Below are 13,313 nucleotides of genomic sequence, written 5' to 3' on the forward strand. Positions count from 1 at the left end.
CGTAAAATTTGATTTTCTTCAAGAAAAAAAAAAAGTACTTGATTGATAAAATATTCGATGGTCTGCATGTACTGCCCTTGTTGACCCATATTTCCGCCAGGGGTCGTTAGTGGCGTTATCTCTCAAACAAGATGGCGCGTGGCAAATCTTCGATTAAACCTCCGATAATATTTGATTTTCTTAAATAAATAAAAAACTACTTGATCGATTTATGTAATTTTTGGAATATGACATCTTCATGCAGTTACAAGTACGTACATTATAAAGATTTTTTTCAGATTTTTATTGTATAAAAGATTTGCTGTGGCCCATTTATAGACTTGCACCTAAAAATAAACTGCCCAGTACGAATTCAAATATGCCAGATCTTGATGACAACACTTGATCCGTTGTTAGGAAGAATACCAATTGCATTGGAGAAAATTAGGCGATTAACTGACGAACACGAACGACGACGAGTCAATTTCAAAATGAAAAAAACAAAAAACAAAAACGATAACGTTTGTTAGAGGCCATTTTGTTTTCTGTTATAGTTCTTCATTTCTGTTTTATTTTTATTGTTTGTTGTTTAATTAAATAGAATTGGGAAACTGAGAAAAATTCGCTAATTACAAAATTAAAGAATTACATTTCAAAAACTGTGCTATTCACATACACAAACACACACGCAAGCACACACACACACTTTGTTATTCAGTTCACGGTATTTACACACACACACACACACACACACACACACACACACACACACACACACACACACACCGTCAAACGTATACGCACACATTTATTTAATTTAAGGCGTTCATGAACACAGACTGTAACGCGCTAAAATTAAGTTATACACATACAATGTAATTAAGAGCTGTACAGTATACTGATTGGAGAAGAAGAACGTGTGCCTACTTGAATGAATTTGTGCACCCAAAGGCAGTTCATGATATGTTGCAATTAGAAGCGCACGCGCGCGCACACCGTATTTAGTGGCAGAGGAAGGAATGAACTTGCGTCTCGACTTGCAAATAAAGTAGAATTTATATACACGTCGACGCGCAGTTACATTCTTAAAAGGGAATCGCACAGTTGAGTTTTAATGGATAAACTTGCAGACTATGGAATTAGCGATATCGGTTCTCTAGGGACAGTAGAAAGTGTGCTATGCATTTACTTTCGACACTTCTATAACTCTCGCTTCCTTTAATTTGTCCTTTACTCCTCACATTCCATGGGCGATCTTTCTGACAAAGAGGGAAGAATTGCTGTTCGTTGCGTCAGAATATATTCATATTACACTCATTGTTGGCTAGTTTATATATGTGTGTGTGTGTGTCTGTCTGTCTGTCTGTCTGTCTGTCTGTCTCTCTCTCTCTCTCTCTCTCTCTCTCTCTCTCTCTCTGTCTCTCTCTCTCTCTATCAAGAAACTGAATTAAGTAAATGTTAAAAATAAAAATAAAGAATGTAGTTTAAAATCCCGGAAAAAAAATAACTTTAACCTATCGCAGTCTTAGCACCTACGTAATTCGACTTCTAAAAAGTTTATAATTACAAAAGAGAATTCTCTCTCTCACACACATACATACATACATACATATATATATTCGTGATGGGACGATTCCAGTATTTTCCCCATTCCGATACAATTACTGATTACATACTAAATTCCCGATTCCGATAAAAAAATTTATGAATCTCTAAATAATTAACTATAAAAGTGTTATTTTGTCCCCATTCACCGTAAAAACTTTTTTTTATAAATCTCTAAATAATTAACTATAAAAGTGTTATTTTGTCCCTATTCACCGTAAAAACTTTTTTTTATAAATCTCTAAATAATTAGCTATAAAAGTGTTATTTTGTCCCCATTCACCGTAAAAACACATCGTAAATTCTCAAACTTAAACTCACACAGTTGTGAAGGTTGAATGCTCTTTAGATTTACTTTTCAAACCAATAAATATTTATTACTTTATCATTAATATCAGCATTTGAAGATTTTTCAAATAAAATCAAATAAAAAATATGGATAATTAAAGGAATCGTTTTGGGCATCGGAAAATAAGCACATTTTATAACGATTCCGATACCCTCAAAATGTTCTAATTTTTCTGATTCCCGATTAATCGTCACAGCACTATATATGTATATAAGCAAATAAAAATTTTAAAATCTATATATATGAGGAAAAAAACGATATTTTATTATCCGACAAGGAACACTGAATTCAAAACTAAGAAATCCTTACACCACAGCGTTTCAAAGTATGCCTGCTTCTCATCAAAGGGAAGATAATAGAACAATATAATGATGAAATGCTATTTCAAGCATAAAATGAATCTGCAAAATATGAAGACGAACATCTGTTTAAATGTATGTATGTATGTATGTATGTATGTATGTATGTATCGCAAAAACTTTCAACGGCAGCGACGGATTTCACAAGATCGGTATCATTTTGAAGTGGGGGCCTTCGAACGACAAATACCGAAAAATTGGCAAAAAACGTTAATTCATTCACCCTCAACTGAACACTTTTCTACCAGGAGGGGGTCGCTTTTTTCGCCGATATTTTCGAAAGTCATCCCTCTTTTCGATTATCTAGCCTTAATTTATACCTACGTCACTTCCGCTTTGGCGATGGGCGCAACAGCTAACACGTGATTTTTTTCTTCGTGTTACGGGTTCAAGTCTGCCTGCCTACTACCACATTTTTTTTTTTTTTTTTGCGCTCTCAATTTTCCTTTTTTCTTTTTGCTCAACCAACACCCTTTCTTTTCCGTCTTCGCGTCACCGGTTCGAGCCTGCCTGCCTACTACAACTCGTTTTTTTTTTAATTTTTTTGCTCAACACACACTTACAAACACCCGGGCAACGCCAGGCACCCAGGCTAGTATTTGCATAAAAGGAAAGGGTTTTGAAATTGCATAGCAAATAGGAGTCGAACTCAGTCACGAAGCCACCTTTTGCTAAGCCTATATGTATTAGTTTCTCACATGGAGTGGCTCCCTACTTTGTCTGGAGCGATTTTTATTTTTAAAAATCCTCAGATATTTATTACAGTCGTATTCACCGACCGTCATTAAAGGCTGTCGCCATTTTAGTTTTAAGTGCGTCCACACATTTTTAGAAAAGGCTCTGTCTGTCGGAAAAATGCTTTCTCCCTATTTCCTTGCTTCTTAACAAGTGCAGAGTAAAACACAATGCTGGTTTTTAATGTGGAGAAATCCCAGCTCCCCCCAAAACGGTCACTTTAGATTGGGTCAACAATAAATCTGATTTCAAATATGGAAGCGTTAATAAAACCGAACAAATGCGTTTTGTTGTTTTTTTTTTTTTTTAATAAATAAACATATTGTTTATTTATATAGAATTTTCTGTTTACAAAGAAACCTTTTTCAAGTAAGAATATTTAAATCTTGTTTCAGTTTAAAATGTATTTTTCTTTACTAACCAAGGACAGGAAACATTAAGTGTATTTTCAGTACAGCCGGTTAGTCTTCGATCTTTATCTATCTAGCTATCTATCTATCTATCTTTAAAAGTGTAATTGTCCGTGTGTCTGTCTGTGTGTGTACATTTCCCTACCAAATTACTCTGTCAATTTTCAGTCTACAGACTCGAGATTTGACATAAGGGGTATTGAGATTTGGGAAAATCTTTTTAATCGATTTTCGGCAAGAAATGTGACTGTCAAGGGGTCAAAGTTCAATGATTTGACTTTGAAAACTCTACCGAACTCCACCGGTCTTAAACACTTGAAATTTTAGATGTAGGTTACCTGGATATAAGTCAAACTTTTTAATATATATATATATATATATATATATATATATATATATATATATATATATATATGTATATTCACATAAAGTTATGAACAGTACATAGGGCCCGACCAAAGCGGGCTTAACTGCTAGTATAAGAAAAAGAAAAAAAAACGTGCGACTCTTTGACTAACGAATTGAGCTTTGGTCAAATTGTTTGAATCAGGAAATATGAGTTTACAAACGAAGTTAAATATTAAAGAAATAGGATCTTTTGCCAAGCACATCTCACTCAGAGAAGCTGCCCTGTTAAATAAGGTATGAACCTAAACTGTCTCCGGTCCCTTCTCCATGGGTAAAGTAGCAAACTGTAAGCAATTAATCCGACACAATGGACCTTTTACATTATTAACGATAACATTGCTACCAGAAACCATAATGAAGTCAAGCAATCAAAGCAAGCATTGCCCAAGAATAAATAAAGCCGCATGTGTACTCCTGCTCCCATCCCTGAACGCCATATTACTATTGTTGTTTTTTAAATTTCTGTAATTTTTTTTTATTTTTCAAGTTATAAATAAAATAAAATAGAACATTGTCTTTACTGTTTGATATTTTGTGATGACATTCATACTAGCTCAGTCGAGCTGGTTCCTTCAAATAAATTCATTGCATCGCAAATAAAGCCTGACTAAGTCTTCAAATCTAATATAAACAAATTCTTGTTGCACCGTTCTCATAAATAATCCAAATTCTATCCAATTTACACCATTAACGATTACTACACTACCGCCTTACATTCATTAACCCTTATCCTTGAGTGGTCTTGGAGCCTTGATAATGGTTGACCCCTTGTAAAAAAAAAATCCTACTAGATTGTAAAATCAATTTTGTACTCTTTATAGATAAGAAAGAGTGCTCCGAGCAGAACCGCGCCGTATATGATAGCAGTACTCTATCTCAAGACGTATATGTCTCTTACATGGGTAGACGATTGTGTAGGAGGTCAGGTACTTTCTGGAGTGGTAGAATGATCCAACCAATGTTCCTACAACCATAGCAACAGATTTGATGTAGGTTTTCCATAGAATGAAGTTGAACATTGTCTTTACTGTTTATGTATATTTTGTATTGCCTTTCACCCTAGGTCAATCAAGCTGATTGTTCAAATAAATTCATTGAATCACAAATAAAAGCTAACCACACTTGATGGTTAATTAACAAATATTGAAACAAATGAGCGTCAGTTTTGATTCCACTAGGCAATACCTTTAGACACGTTGACTGATGAGGAGTCCCTCATCCTGCTGCTTTGCTGTTCTGAATCACGTGTAAAGTTAAACATCACCTCACTTCTTACAGACCTGACCGAGAATTTTTTTTTTTTATAATCTATACATCTATTCAAGTGAGAATGTGAGTGTATATGTGGGAGAACACTTCTCAACCTATATACTTAACGAATCTTTGATCTACAAACTTGAAATTTGATATATGGAGTATTCAGACATGCAGAAAACTTTTTAATTCGTTTACATCCAAAAAAAAAAAAAAAAAGGGCTGGTAAGGAGTCCAAATTAAAAACATTGGTACTTAGAGGTAATCTGATTTTTATCGGTTGGTTAACTGTTTTATGACTGCACGTTATATTAAGAATAAGAAGGTTTCTAAAACATTTTTAAAACGTAGTGTCAAGCAGTCCTAATGGTTATCGTACTTAACTCACTGTCTTTAGGTTTTTGTTTCGATCTCAGATCAAGTATTTTTTATTTACTAGAAGTGAACTGTTTAGAAAAAAACATAGTACTTGCAAGCACATTCTGTTTTTGTGTTGTTTACTTCATCTTTTTAAAGGAATTTACGTTACACTTTATGCCGGGCAACGCCGAGTACATAGTAGACCAATAATAAAATTCGTTTTTAAAAACTATTTTTATCTGAATTCAGTTTGTTAATTGAATTTCTAATTCAACCAATAAATCATTTTGACCGAGAACGAGACTGATACCTTTCCTGTTTTCGAAGTGGGATTGAAAAGTCAGCACCCCTGAGGAGGAGGGGCACTCTGACCGGTAAAAAATGCCTGAGCAGCCCCCTCAGCATTCTCCCGTCAGGGTACCTCAGGTAATTAGCAATTAACTAACCATTTCTCAAAGAGAGAAGGCAAAGCTTGGGAGGATGGACCATCTAGAACTGTACTGGAACAGCATTGCACCGTAATCAACAGAGACTGTCATTACAGGAATAATCTAATCTCTGGTGATTTTGGGAGCCAAGGATAAAAATCCCGGATTCCTGATCAGGCATTATTGAGTAACCTTGCTAGTTATCGAATATCACTTTGCTTGGTGTTGGTGTGTCAGTTAAGTCACTAATCAAATCGAATTCATAACTAACAGAAATAGGATAATCATAATATAGTATGAATCCAAAGATTGGTTGGTTTCCCCGATATTTTCCCAGTCGGAATTCTTTTCTAGAAACACATCAGGTGCTTACAGAGGGAAGCACATGAAGGTTGCCAACATCTTTAGTGAAAGTGATTTTTTGTGGAACGAACTGGTTTCGAACTTGAACCATCCAGGTCATCAGTCTGTGTCGGTAACCACTTGACCATCGTCTCCTCCCGCAAACACAGAACGCATCGTGAGATCAGAAAAAAAAATGCACTCGTAATAAATAGTTCTACTCACCTGGTACATGCCGTCAATAGTTTTCTGTCCGTTCATTTGCTCACCCCCACCTCCCTGGTGTAGATCTCTTTTTGATCTTCTTGTTAAACTTCTCGTTAGCTCGGGGTCTGTCGACTGAGCCACGTCGTCAGGCCAATATCGTGGCTGCTGCGATGGACACATGTAGTTACCGTGCTCGCTGACACATTTGCAAGGTGGGCTCAGTCCCTCTCGGTGGGAGGCATTCCTTCGACCGTTGCATCGAATAATGCATATAGACATGGCAGCCGTAATCGGAACAGACACCGCTACGGCGATTAACACAATAATGATAAATAACTGCTGATGTACCTTCTCGTCAGACTGCGAGTGAATGGTGTTTGAAACCTCGGAAGTTCGGTTGGTTACAGTTAAGATCAAAGAGAGAGTGGTAGTTGCAGAGAGAGCCGGTGTGCCGCTATCCTTGACAACAAACCCGAGCTCATAGGAACCTGCATCCTCGGGAGAAACAACCCGGGTGAAAGATAAGAGTCCTGTGTAATGGTTTATAATAAATAGTTGCTTGTCATTGCCCGAAATTATTTCATATTTGAGGAAAGCGTTCTCGCGACTGTCACTGTCGGACGCGCGTAGTACTGTAATGTTATTTGTGTGGCGTGGGTAATAGATAACGTCAAGAGTAAAGGGGCTTATGCTGGGGAAAGTAAATTTGGGGGCATTATCGTTTTCGTCCCTCACTTCAACGGTGATGTCGGCTGTGCTGTTTAGTGATGGGACGCCAAAATCCTTAACGAAAACTTTAAAAGTGTACACGTCTTGGAATTCATGGTCCAACATTATAAGCGTTGTTATCAAACCATCATTTGTAATCCGAAATGGTAAGAAATGTTTACTATTAGTTATTAGCGAGTAGGAAAGTTTTCCACCAGGACCAAGATCCGGATCCGTAGCATTAATCGAGCCGACAGGAGACTGAGGGTCGCGGTTCTCGTTGATTGAAAATCTGAACTTGTCCTTTATGAACTGAGGGCGGACATCATTTACATCCATCACATTTAGTGAGAATTTTTTTTCGCTGTGCAGAGGTGGTGATCCGTTGTCCTGGCAGCTGATGGTGATTTCGTAATGGTCCTCAGTTTCCCGATCCACTGGATTGCTAACCGTAATTTTGTATTCTTTGGGACCTAGACTCTGTAATTGGAATTTACCATGTATAAGAGCGCAGGTGACATCGCCGTTCTGTCCGAAATCAAGGTCTGTTATAATCACATAAGCTATAATACTGCCAACTTCAACGTCTTCCGAAATAGCCGGTTTGTTATCGGCAGAAAGGATGTTAACGTCTATGATTGGGACGTTATTCTGCTGGTTGATAACATTAACAAGAACTTTAGCAATCGAACTCAGAGGAGGGTTGCCTGCATCAGTGGCCTTTACGAACAGTTCAAAAGACTGACTTTTTCCCATGGGGAATGTCTTTAGTATAAACATTTCTCCTGACCGTTCATCGATGCTAAAGTGCTCCTTGGAAAGCTCTGATGTCCGTGAACTCAGGTGATAAGAAACCTGACCGTTCCTTCCGGAATCTAAATCTGCGGCAGATAGAATCGCAATAGGCGTGCTTTTTTCGTGTTCATTATTTATCGAAACATTGTAGACATTTTGCGAAAAGACGGGCGTGTTGTCATTCACGTCGGTCACAGAAATGTGAATGTCTAAAATGCTTTGTTTCGGCGGCGAACCTCCATCCGTGGCAATCACTTGAATTGTATACGAGTCCTCCACTTCCCTGTCAAGCATGTCCTCCAATACTATATTAAGATCTGACAGACCATCGACGCTCTTTGAAACTAACAGCGTAAATGGATCATCGATGTTCTTTTTCAGCTGGTATGTCACTTGTGAATTCAGGAGCCCTGCATCCTTGTCTACCGCATATGGAATCGACTTCTTCACCCCTTTTCGGTAATCTTCTTCGAACGCTATATCAACTTTCTGTTCTGGGAATTCCGGTTGGTGATCGTTGACGTCTTGAATTATCACCTTGATTTTTAGTATCTTCATAAACGTTTTATCCCGTCGCACGGCTACTTTGACGATCTTGTAGCATTCAACATTGTGCTTGCAAAGGACCTCGGAATCCAATGTTTTGGTCGTGTACATCTTGCCGGTCTTTTTAGAGACGCGGAACAACTGAGAACTGTCCGTTCCGCTCTGATCTAACTGGGTGAATCGTATTAAGCTGTGAGTGTTTGGGGGAATGCTGTCGAAGACGCGTGCATCGTTTGCAATGTCACCGATATAAGTGCCAGGGTTTTTGCTTTCTTCAACGGAATAGGTGAGATCGATGGCATAACTGGTATCTATAAAAGACAACAATATGGCGATCAGCATGTTTAGCCAGCGTCTTTCTTCCATTGCTTCCTGCCTTCTGTCTTATTTGTAGTAAATGTACGGCTCCATATAACGCAGGTTAAACCTGAAAAAACAAAATAAATAAATAAAATAGAATAAAATAAAATAAAAACCAACAGCCGTTGTAATAAGAGTCGTAGTTATTTTAATGGTTATATATTTTAATGGTAATAAGAGTCATAGTTATTTTAATGGTTTTTATCTCAATACAACATAGAAAAGTCTTTTATTTGTTTTGTTTTTTAATTCTCTCTCTCTCTCTCTCTCTCTCTCTCTCTCTCTCTCTCTCTCTCTCTCTCTCTCTCTCTCTATCGTTTTAATTTTTATGTTTAGAAAATTGTTTTCTCTCTACAACTCAGAACTTGGAAAGCGAACAGTAATAAATTTTAAAAAAATAAAATAAAAAGTCGCACAAACATAAAAAAAAAGCAAGATTTAAAAAAAGATTATTTTTTTTTTTTTGCTGCTATTTCAAAAATCTTCAATTTAAAATTTGCTCGTTTTTTATCTCTCGTAGAAAGAAAAAAAATAGTTAAAAAAAAGGAAAGAATACAAAAATCAATGAAAAAAAAAACGTTAAAGTCTAAAACAAATTTCTCTAGGGAGATATAACATGACATCTACTGATTTTTGAATAAAATATAGTTATTTTGTAAATTTTTATCCGTGCAGTTGTCTTTATATTTTAATACAACGCATGTATACATACGTATGAATATATATTTGTGTGTGCACACTACTTCTCTATGTGTCGCGTATGTATTTATATTTTTTTCATGACACTGAGCGTACAATCATGTTATTATATGATTATATGTTTTAGTTTAATGTACGTGTTTGTATATATCAATAGACATAAACATGAACTACAGAATGTTTAGCATACATATAAGTGTGTATTATATATATATATATATATATATATATATATATATATATATATATATATATATATATATATATATATATACTAGTAGTTCAGCCCGGCTTTGCTCGGGTTCTATGTACTGTTCATAACTTTATATGCAGATGTGCATACATACACTAAAACGTTTGACATAAGTCACCTACATCTAAAATTTCAACTGTTTAGACCCGAGTTTGGTAGAGTCAACAAAGGTCACTTCTTTCAACTTTGACCTCTTAGCAGCCAAATTTTAGCCCCCAAACTGATTAAAAAGCTTGCCTTATGTCTGAATACCCTTTATGTAAAATTTCAAATGCTTAGACCCAAAATTAGCTTAATAGTTTGCTAGAGACCGCAAAGATAAAATCATTTGAACTTTGATCCTTGGAACCAAAATTTTCAGAAAAGAAAAACGATTAAAAAGATTGCCCTATGCCTGAATACACATTATGTAAAATTTAAAATATTAAACTGAGTAATTTGATAGAGATTATAGAGGTCAACATTTTTAAAATTTTGACGCCTTAACATTTATTGTTTTGGGATCAAATCAAATAAAAAATTTTGATCCATGTCCAAGTAACCTACATTTAAAATTTCAAGTGTTTAGACCCAAAATTGGCGGAGGAGTTTGGTAGAGTTTTTAAAAGGTCAAATTGTTAAACTTTGACCGCTTGATAGCCAAATTTCTGGCCGAAAACCGATTAAAAATATTTTCCCTTATGTCCAATCTCGAATCTGTAGACTGAAAATTGACAGAGTAGTTTGGTAGTTAAATACACACACACACACACGTGCGCAATTTCACTTTTATAGATATATAGATAGGTATAGGATTTATTCTGTTCTGGATTCACCCGTCTTATTTATTGGATCTTTACCATATCCCTTTTTTTCTCTTTTTTCCCCCCCGTTTCCTGCTTTCTTAATCATTTTGAATTCCTATAAACTGTCATTAACTGTTTGGTAATTTTTGGATGCAAGACTAATGAATCTGATACCTGTAGTTTCTTTCAATGCATCAACCTTCAAAATTTATTGTATATTTTGCAAACCTCTTTCCTCTGATGAAAAGAATTGCAGTTTTCGAAACTCCATGGAATAAGGTATTTTCTGCTTATTTGTACTTCTTGTCCGATAATTAATATTTTGTATACCTCCCTTTCAGGTTTATGTTTCTTTAAAAATTTTAATAAATTTTTAATAAGATTTTTCTATTTATATATATATATATATATATATATATATATATATATATATATATATTGGATTTTACCGTTATTGGATATTTTACCCTTCACCAAACTATCCATTCACGTGAAATCACTTTTTTCTTCACCCTATTCCCTCTGCTTCACTATTTTTTATACCAAGTAAGATCTATGGCTTATTTGTAGTTTCATCAAATACTTTTGCAAGCAAAATCCGATCCTGCTTTTGCTAATCCCTACCCTCTGATGAGAAGGAAAGTATTTCTTCAAAACTCTGCGGATTAAGGACTAGCCACTTATTTTATGCTTCCTTTTTAAAATTAAATATGTTTTTAACTCATTTCAAAGTGTTTTTTAACATGTTTTATTAACTACTTGTTCTTATATATATAAGATAAACTTTCACAAATCGATAATCATGTAATTCCGATAATACATCCATTCAATCAGTGAAGCTTGCTATAGACATATTATTTCCCATTTTAAATCGATGAACGAATCCACTTCAACGAGTGTGAATGTATTTAAAATGCTATTTCAAACTAAAGCATGACAGACGAAAGAAAATGCTACGCAAAACTTGAGCATAAGAGAAGAAAGAAAATCCTATTTCAACTTGAGCATGAAAAACCAAAGAAAATTATATTTTGAACTTTAGCATGACAGACGAAAGAAAATGCCGTTTCAAACTTGAGCATGACACACTAAAGAAAATCCTATTTCAAATTTGAGCATTGTGGACCAAATAAAATACTATTTACAGCTTGAACATGACAGACCAAAGAAAATGCTTTTTCAAACTTAAGCATGATTGATTAAAGAAAATGCTTTTTCAAACTTAAGCATGATTGATTAAAGAAAATGCTTTTTCAAACTTAAGCATGATTGATTAAAAAAAATGCTATTTCGAACTTGAGCATGACAGACAAAAGGAAATGCTATTTCTAACTTTAGCATGACAGACCAAAGAAGATCCTATTTGAAACCTGAGCATGACAGGCCAAAGAAAATGCTATTTAAAACTCGAGCATGGCACATCATTAAAATACTATTTTAAACTTGAGCATGACAGACCAAAGAAAATGTAGTTCAAACTTGAGTACAACAGACCAAATAAAATCTTATTTTAAACTTGAGCATGACAGAATAAAGAAAATGCTATTTCAAACTTAAGCATGATAAACCTAAGAAAATGATATTTCAAACTTGAACATGGCAGAACAAAGAAAATACTATTCACAGCTTGAGCATGACAGACCAAAGAAAATGCTATTTTAAATTTAAGCATGACAGATCAATAAAAATACTTTTTCAAACTTGAGAATGACAGACCAAAGAAAATGCTATTTCAAACTTGAGCATGACAAACCCCCAAAAAATGTTATTTCTACTGTCCAATTTTATATCGATTAACAAATTCACCTCTAGGTATGTGTGAATGTACTCAAAATGCAATTTCAAACTTAAACATGGCGGACAAAATAAAAGCTATTTTTAATTTGAGCATGACGGACTAAAGGAAATGTCGATTTAAACTTAAGCATGAATCCCCCCCCTCCCCAATAAAAATGCTATGACAAACAATTTCAAACTGAGATATGACGGATCAAATAATATGCTATTTCAAACGAGCATAATATGACGTTTCTGAATTTTTGAGATGAGGATTAGTTATTCGTATTATTTGGATTCATCGGACTAATGTTCTCATCTTCAATCCTCAACGCTGAAAAATACAATTGCTAATTCTTAGGACGTCTATCCAGTTATGGCTGTTGGGACAAGAGTATGCTACTCCCGTGAAGTAAATAAAGAGTAGAGATATTTTATATATCTGGGCAATATATATATATATATATATATATATATATATATATATATATATATATAGGTAGATCATTACTACGAACGTACTCGGTTTGTATATACCAATCGTAATGGGTTAAAAAATCTTTCTCATAAAGTTTTTTATAATGAAAAAGATCTTTTTTTATATAAATTTTGTAAATTTAGAAAAAAATTCTAAGCTCAATGAATGCCTTTTTTATTGGGTTCCAGAGCATATATAAATGCAGTATAATAATTCCCCAAGTTCCAAATATCAAGTTTCTCAATTGGTCATTTATTACTTTTCAAAAGGTATCCATTAAAATATTGTTTCGTATTGTGACAAACAAGTCTGACAATTATCAATCATATTACAATATTGTTTCGCATTGCGACTAATAAGTTTGCAAAATTATGTTATTGCTGCATATTTAGTCACGTACTTATCAGATGTTTATCTTAAACTTATAAAAACATAATTTTGGACAACTTACATGGTTCATGTGACCGACACACTGTG

General features: G+C 34.7%; 1 protein-coding gene across 2 annotated transcripts in view; it reads right to left on the minus strand.

Annotated features, from left to right (window-relative positions):
* Window positions 1-13,313, minus strand: part of LOC145242981 (protocadherin-19-like) — a 146,940-nt gene that overhangs the window by 98,702 nt on the left and 34,925 nt on the right. For both annotated transcript variants that reach the window (XM_080106095.1, XM_080106094.1), the window contains exon 2: window positions 6,455-8,912. In XM_080106095.1, coding sequence (XP_079962221.1) covers window positions 6,455-8,851 — 2,397 coding nt within the window. In that variant the 5' untranslated portion in view covers window positions 8,852-8,912. The remainder of the gene's footprint in view (window positions 1-6,454; window positions 8,913-13,313) is intronic.

This window comes from Euprymna scolopes, chromosome 21 (genome assembly GCF_053919585.1).
Source record: "Euprymna scolopes isolate OS-2025 chromosome 21, ASM5391958v1, whole genome shotgun sequence".
Taxonomy (NCBI): domain Eukaryota; kingdom Metazoa; phylum Mollusca; class Cephalopoda; order Sepiida; family Sepiolidae; genus Euprymna; species Euprymna scolopes.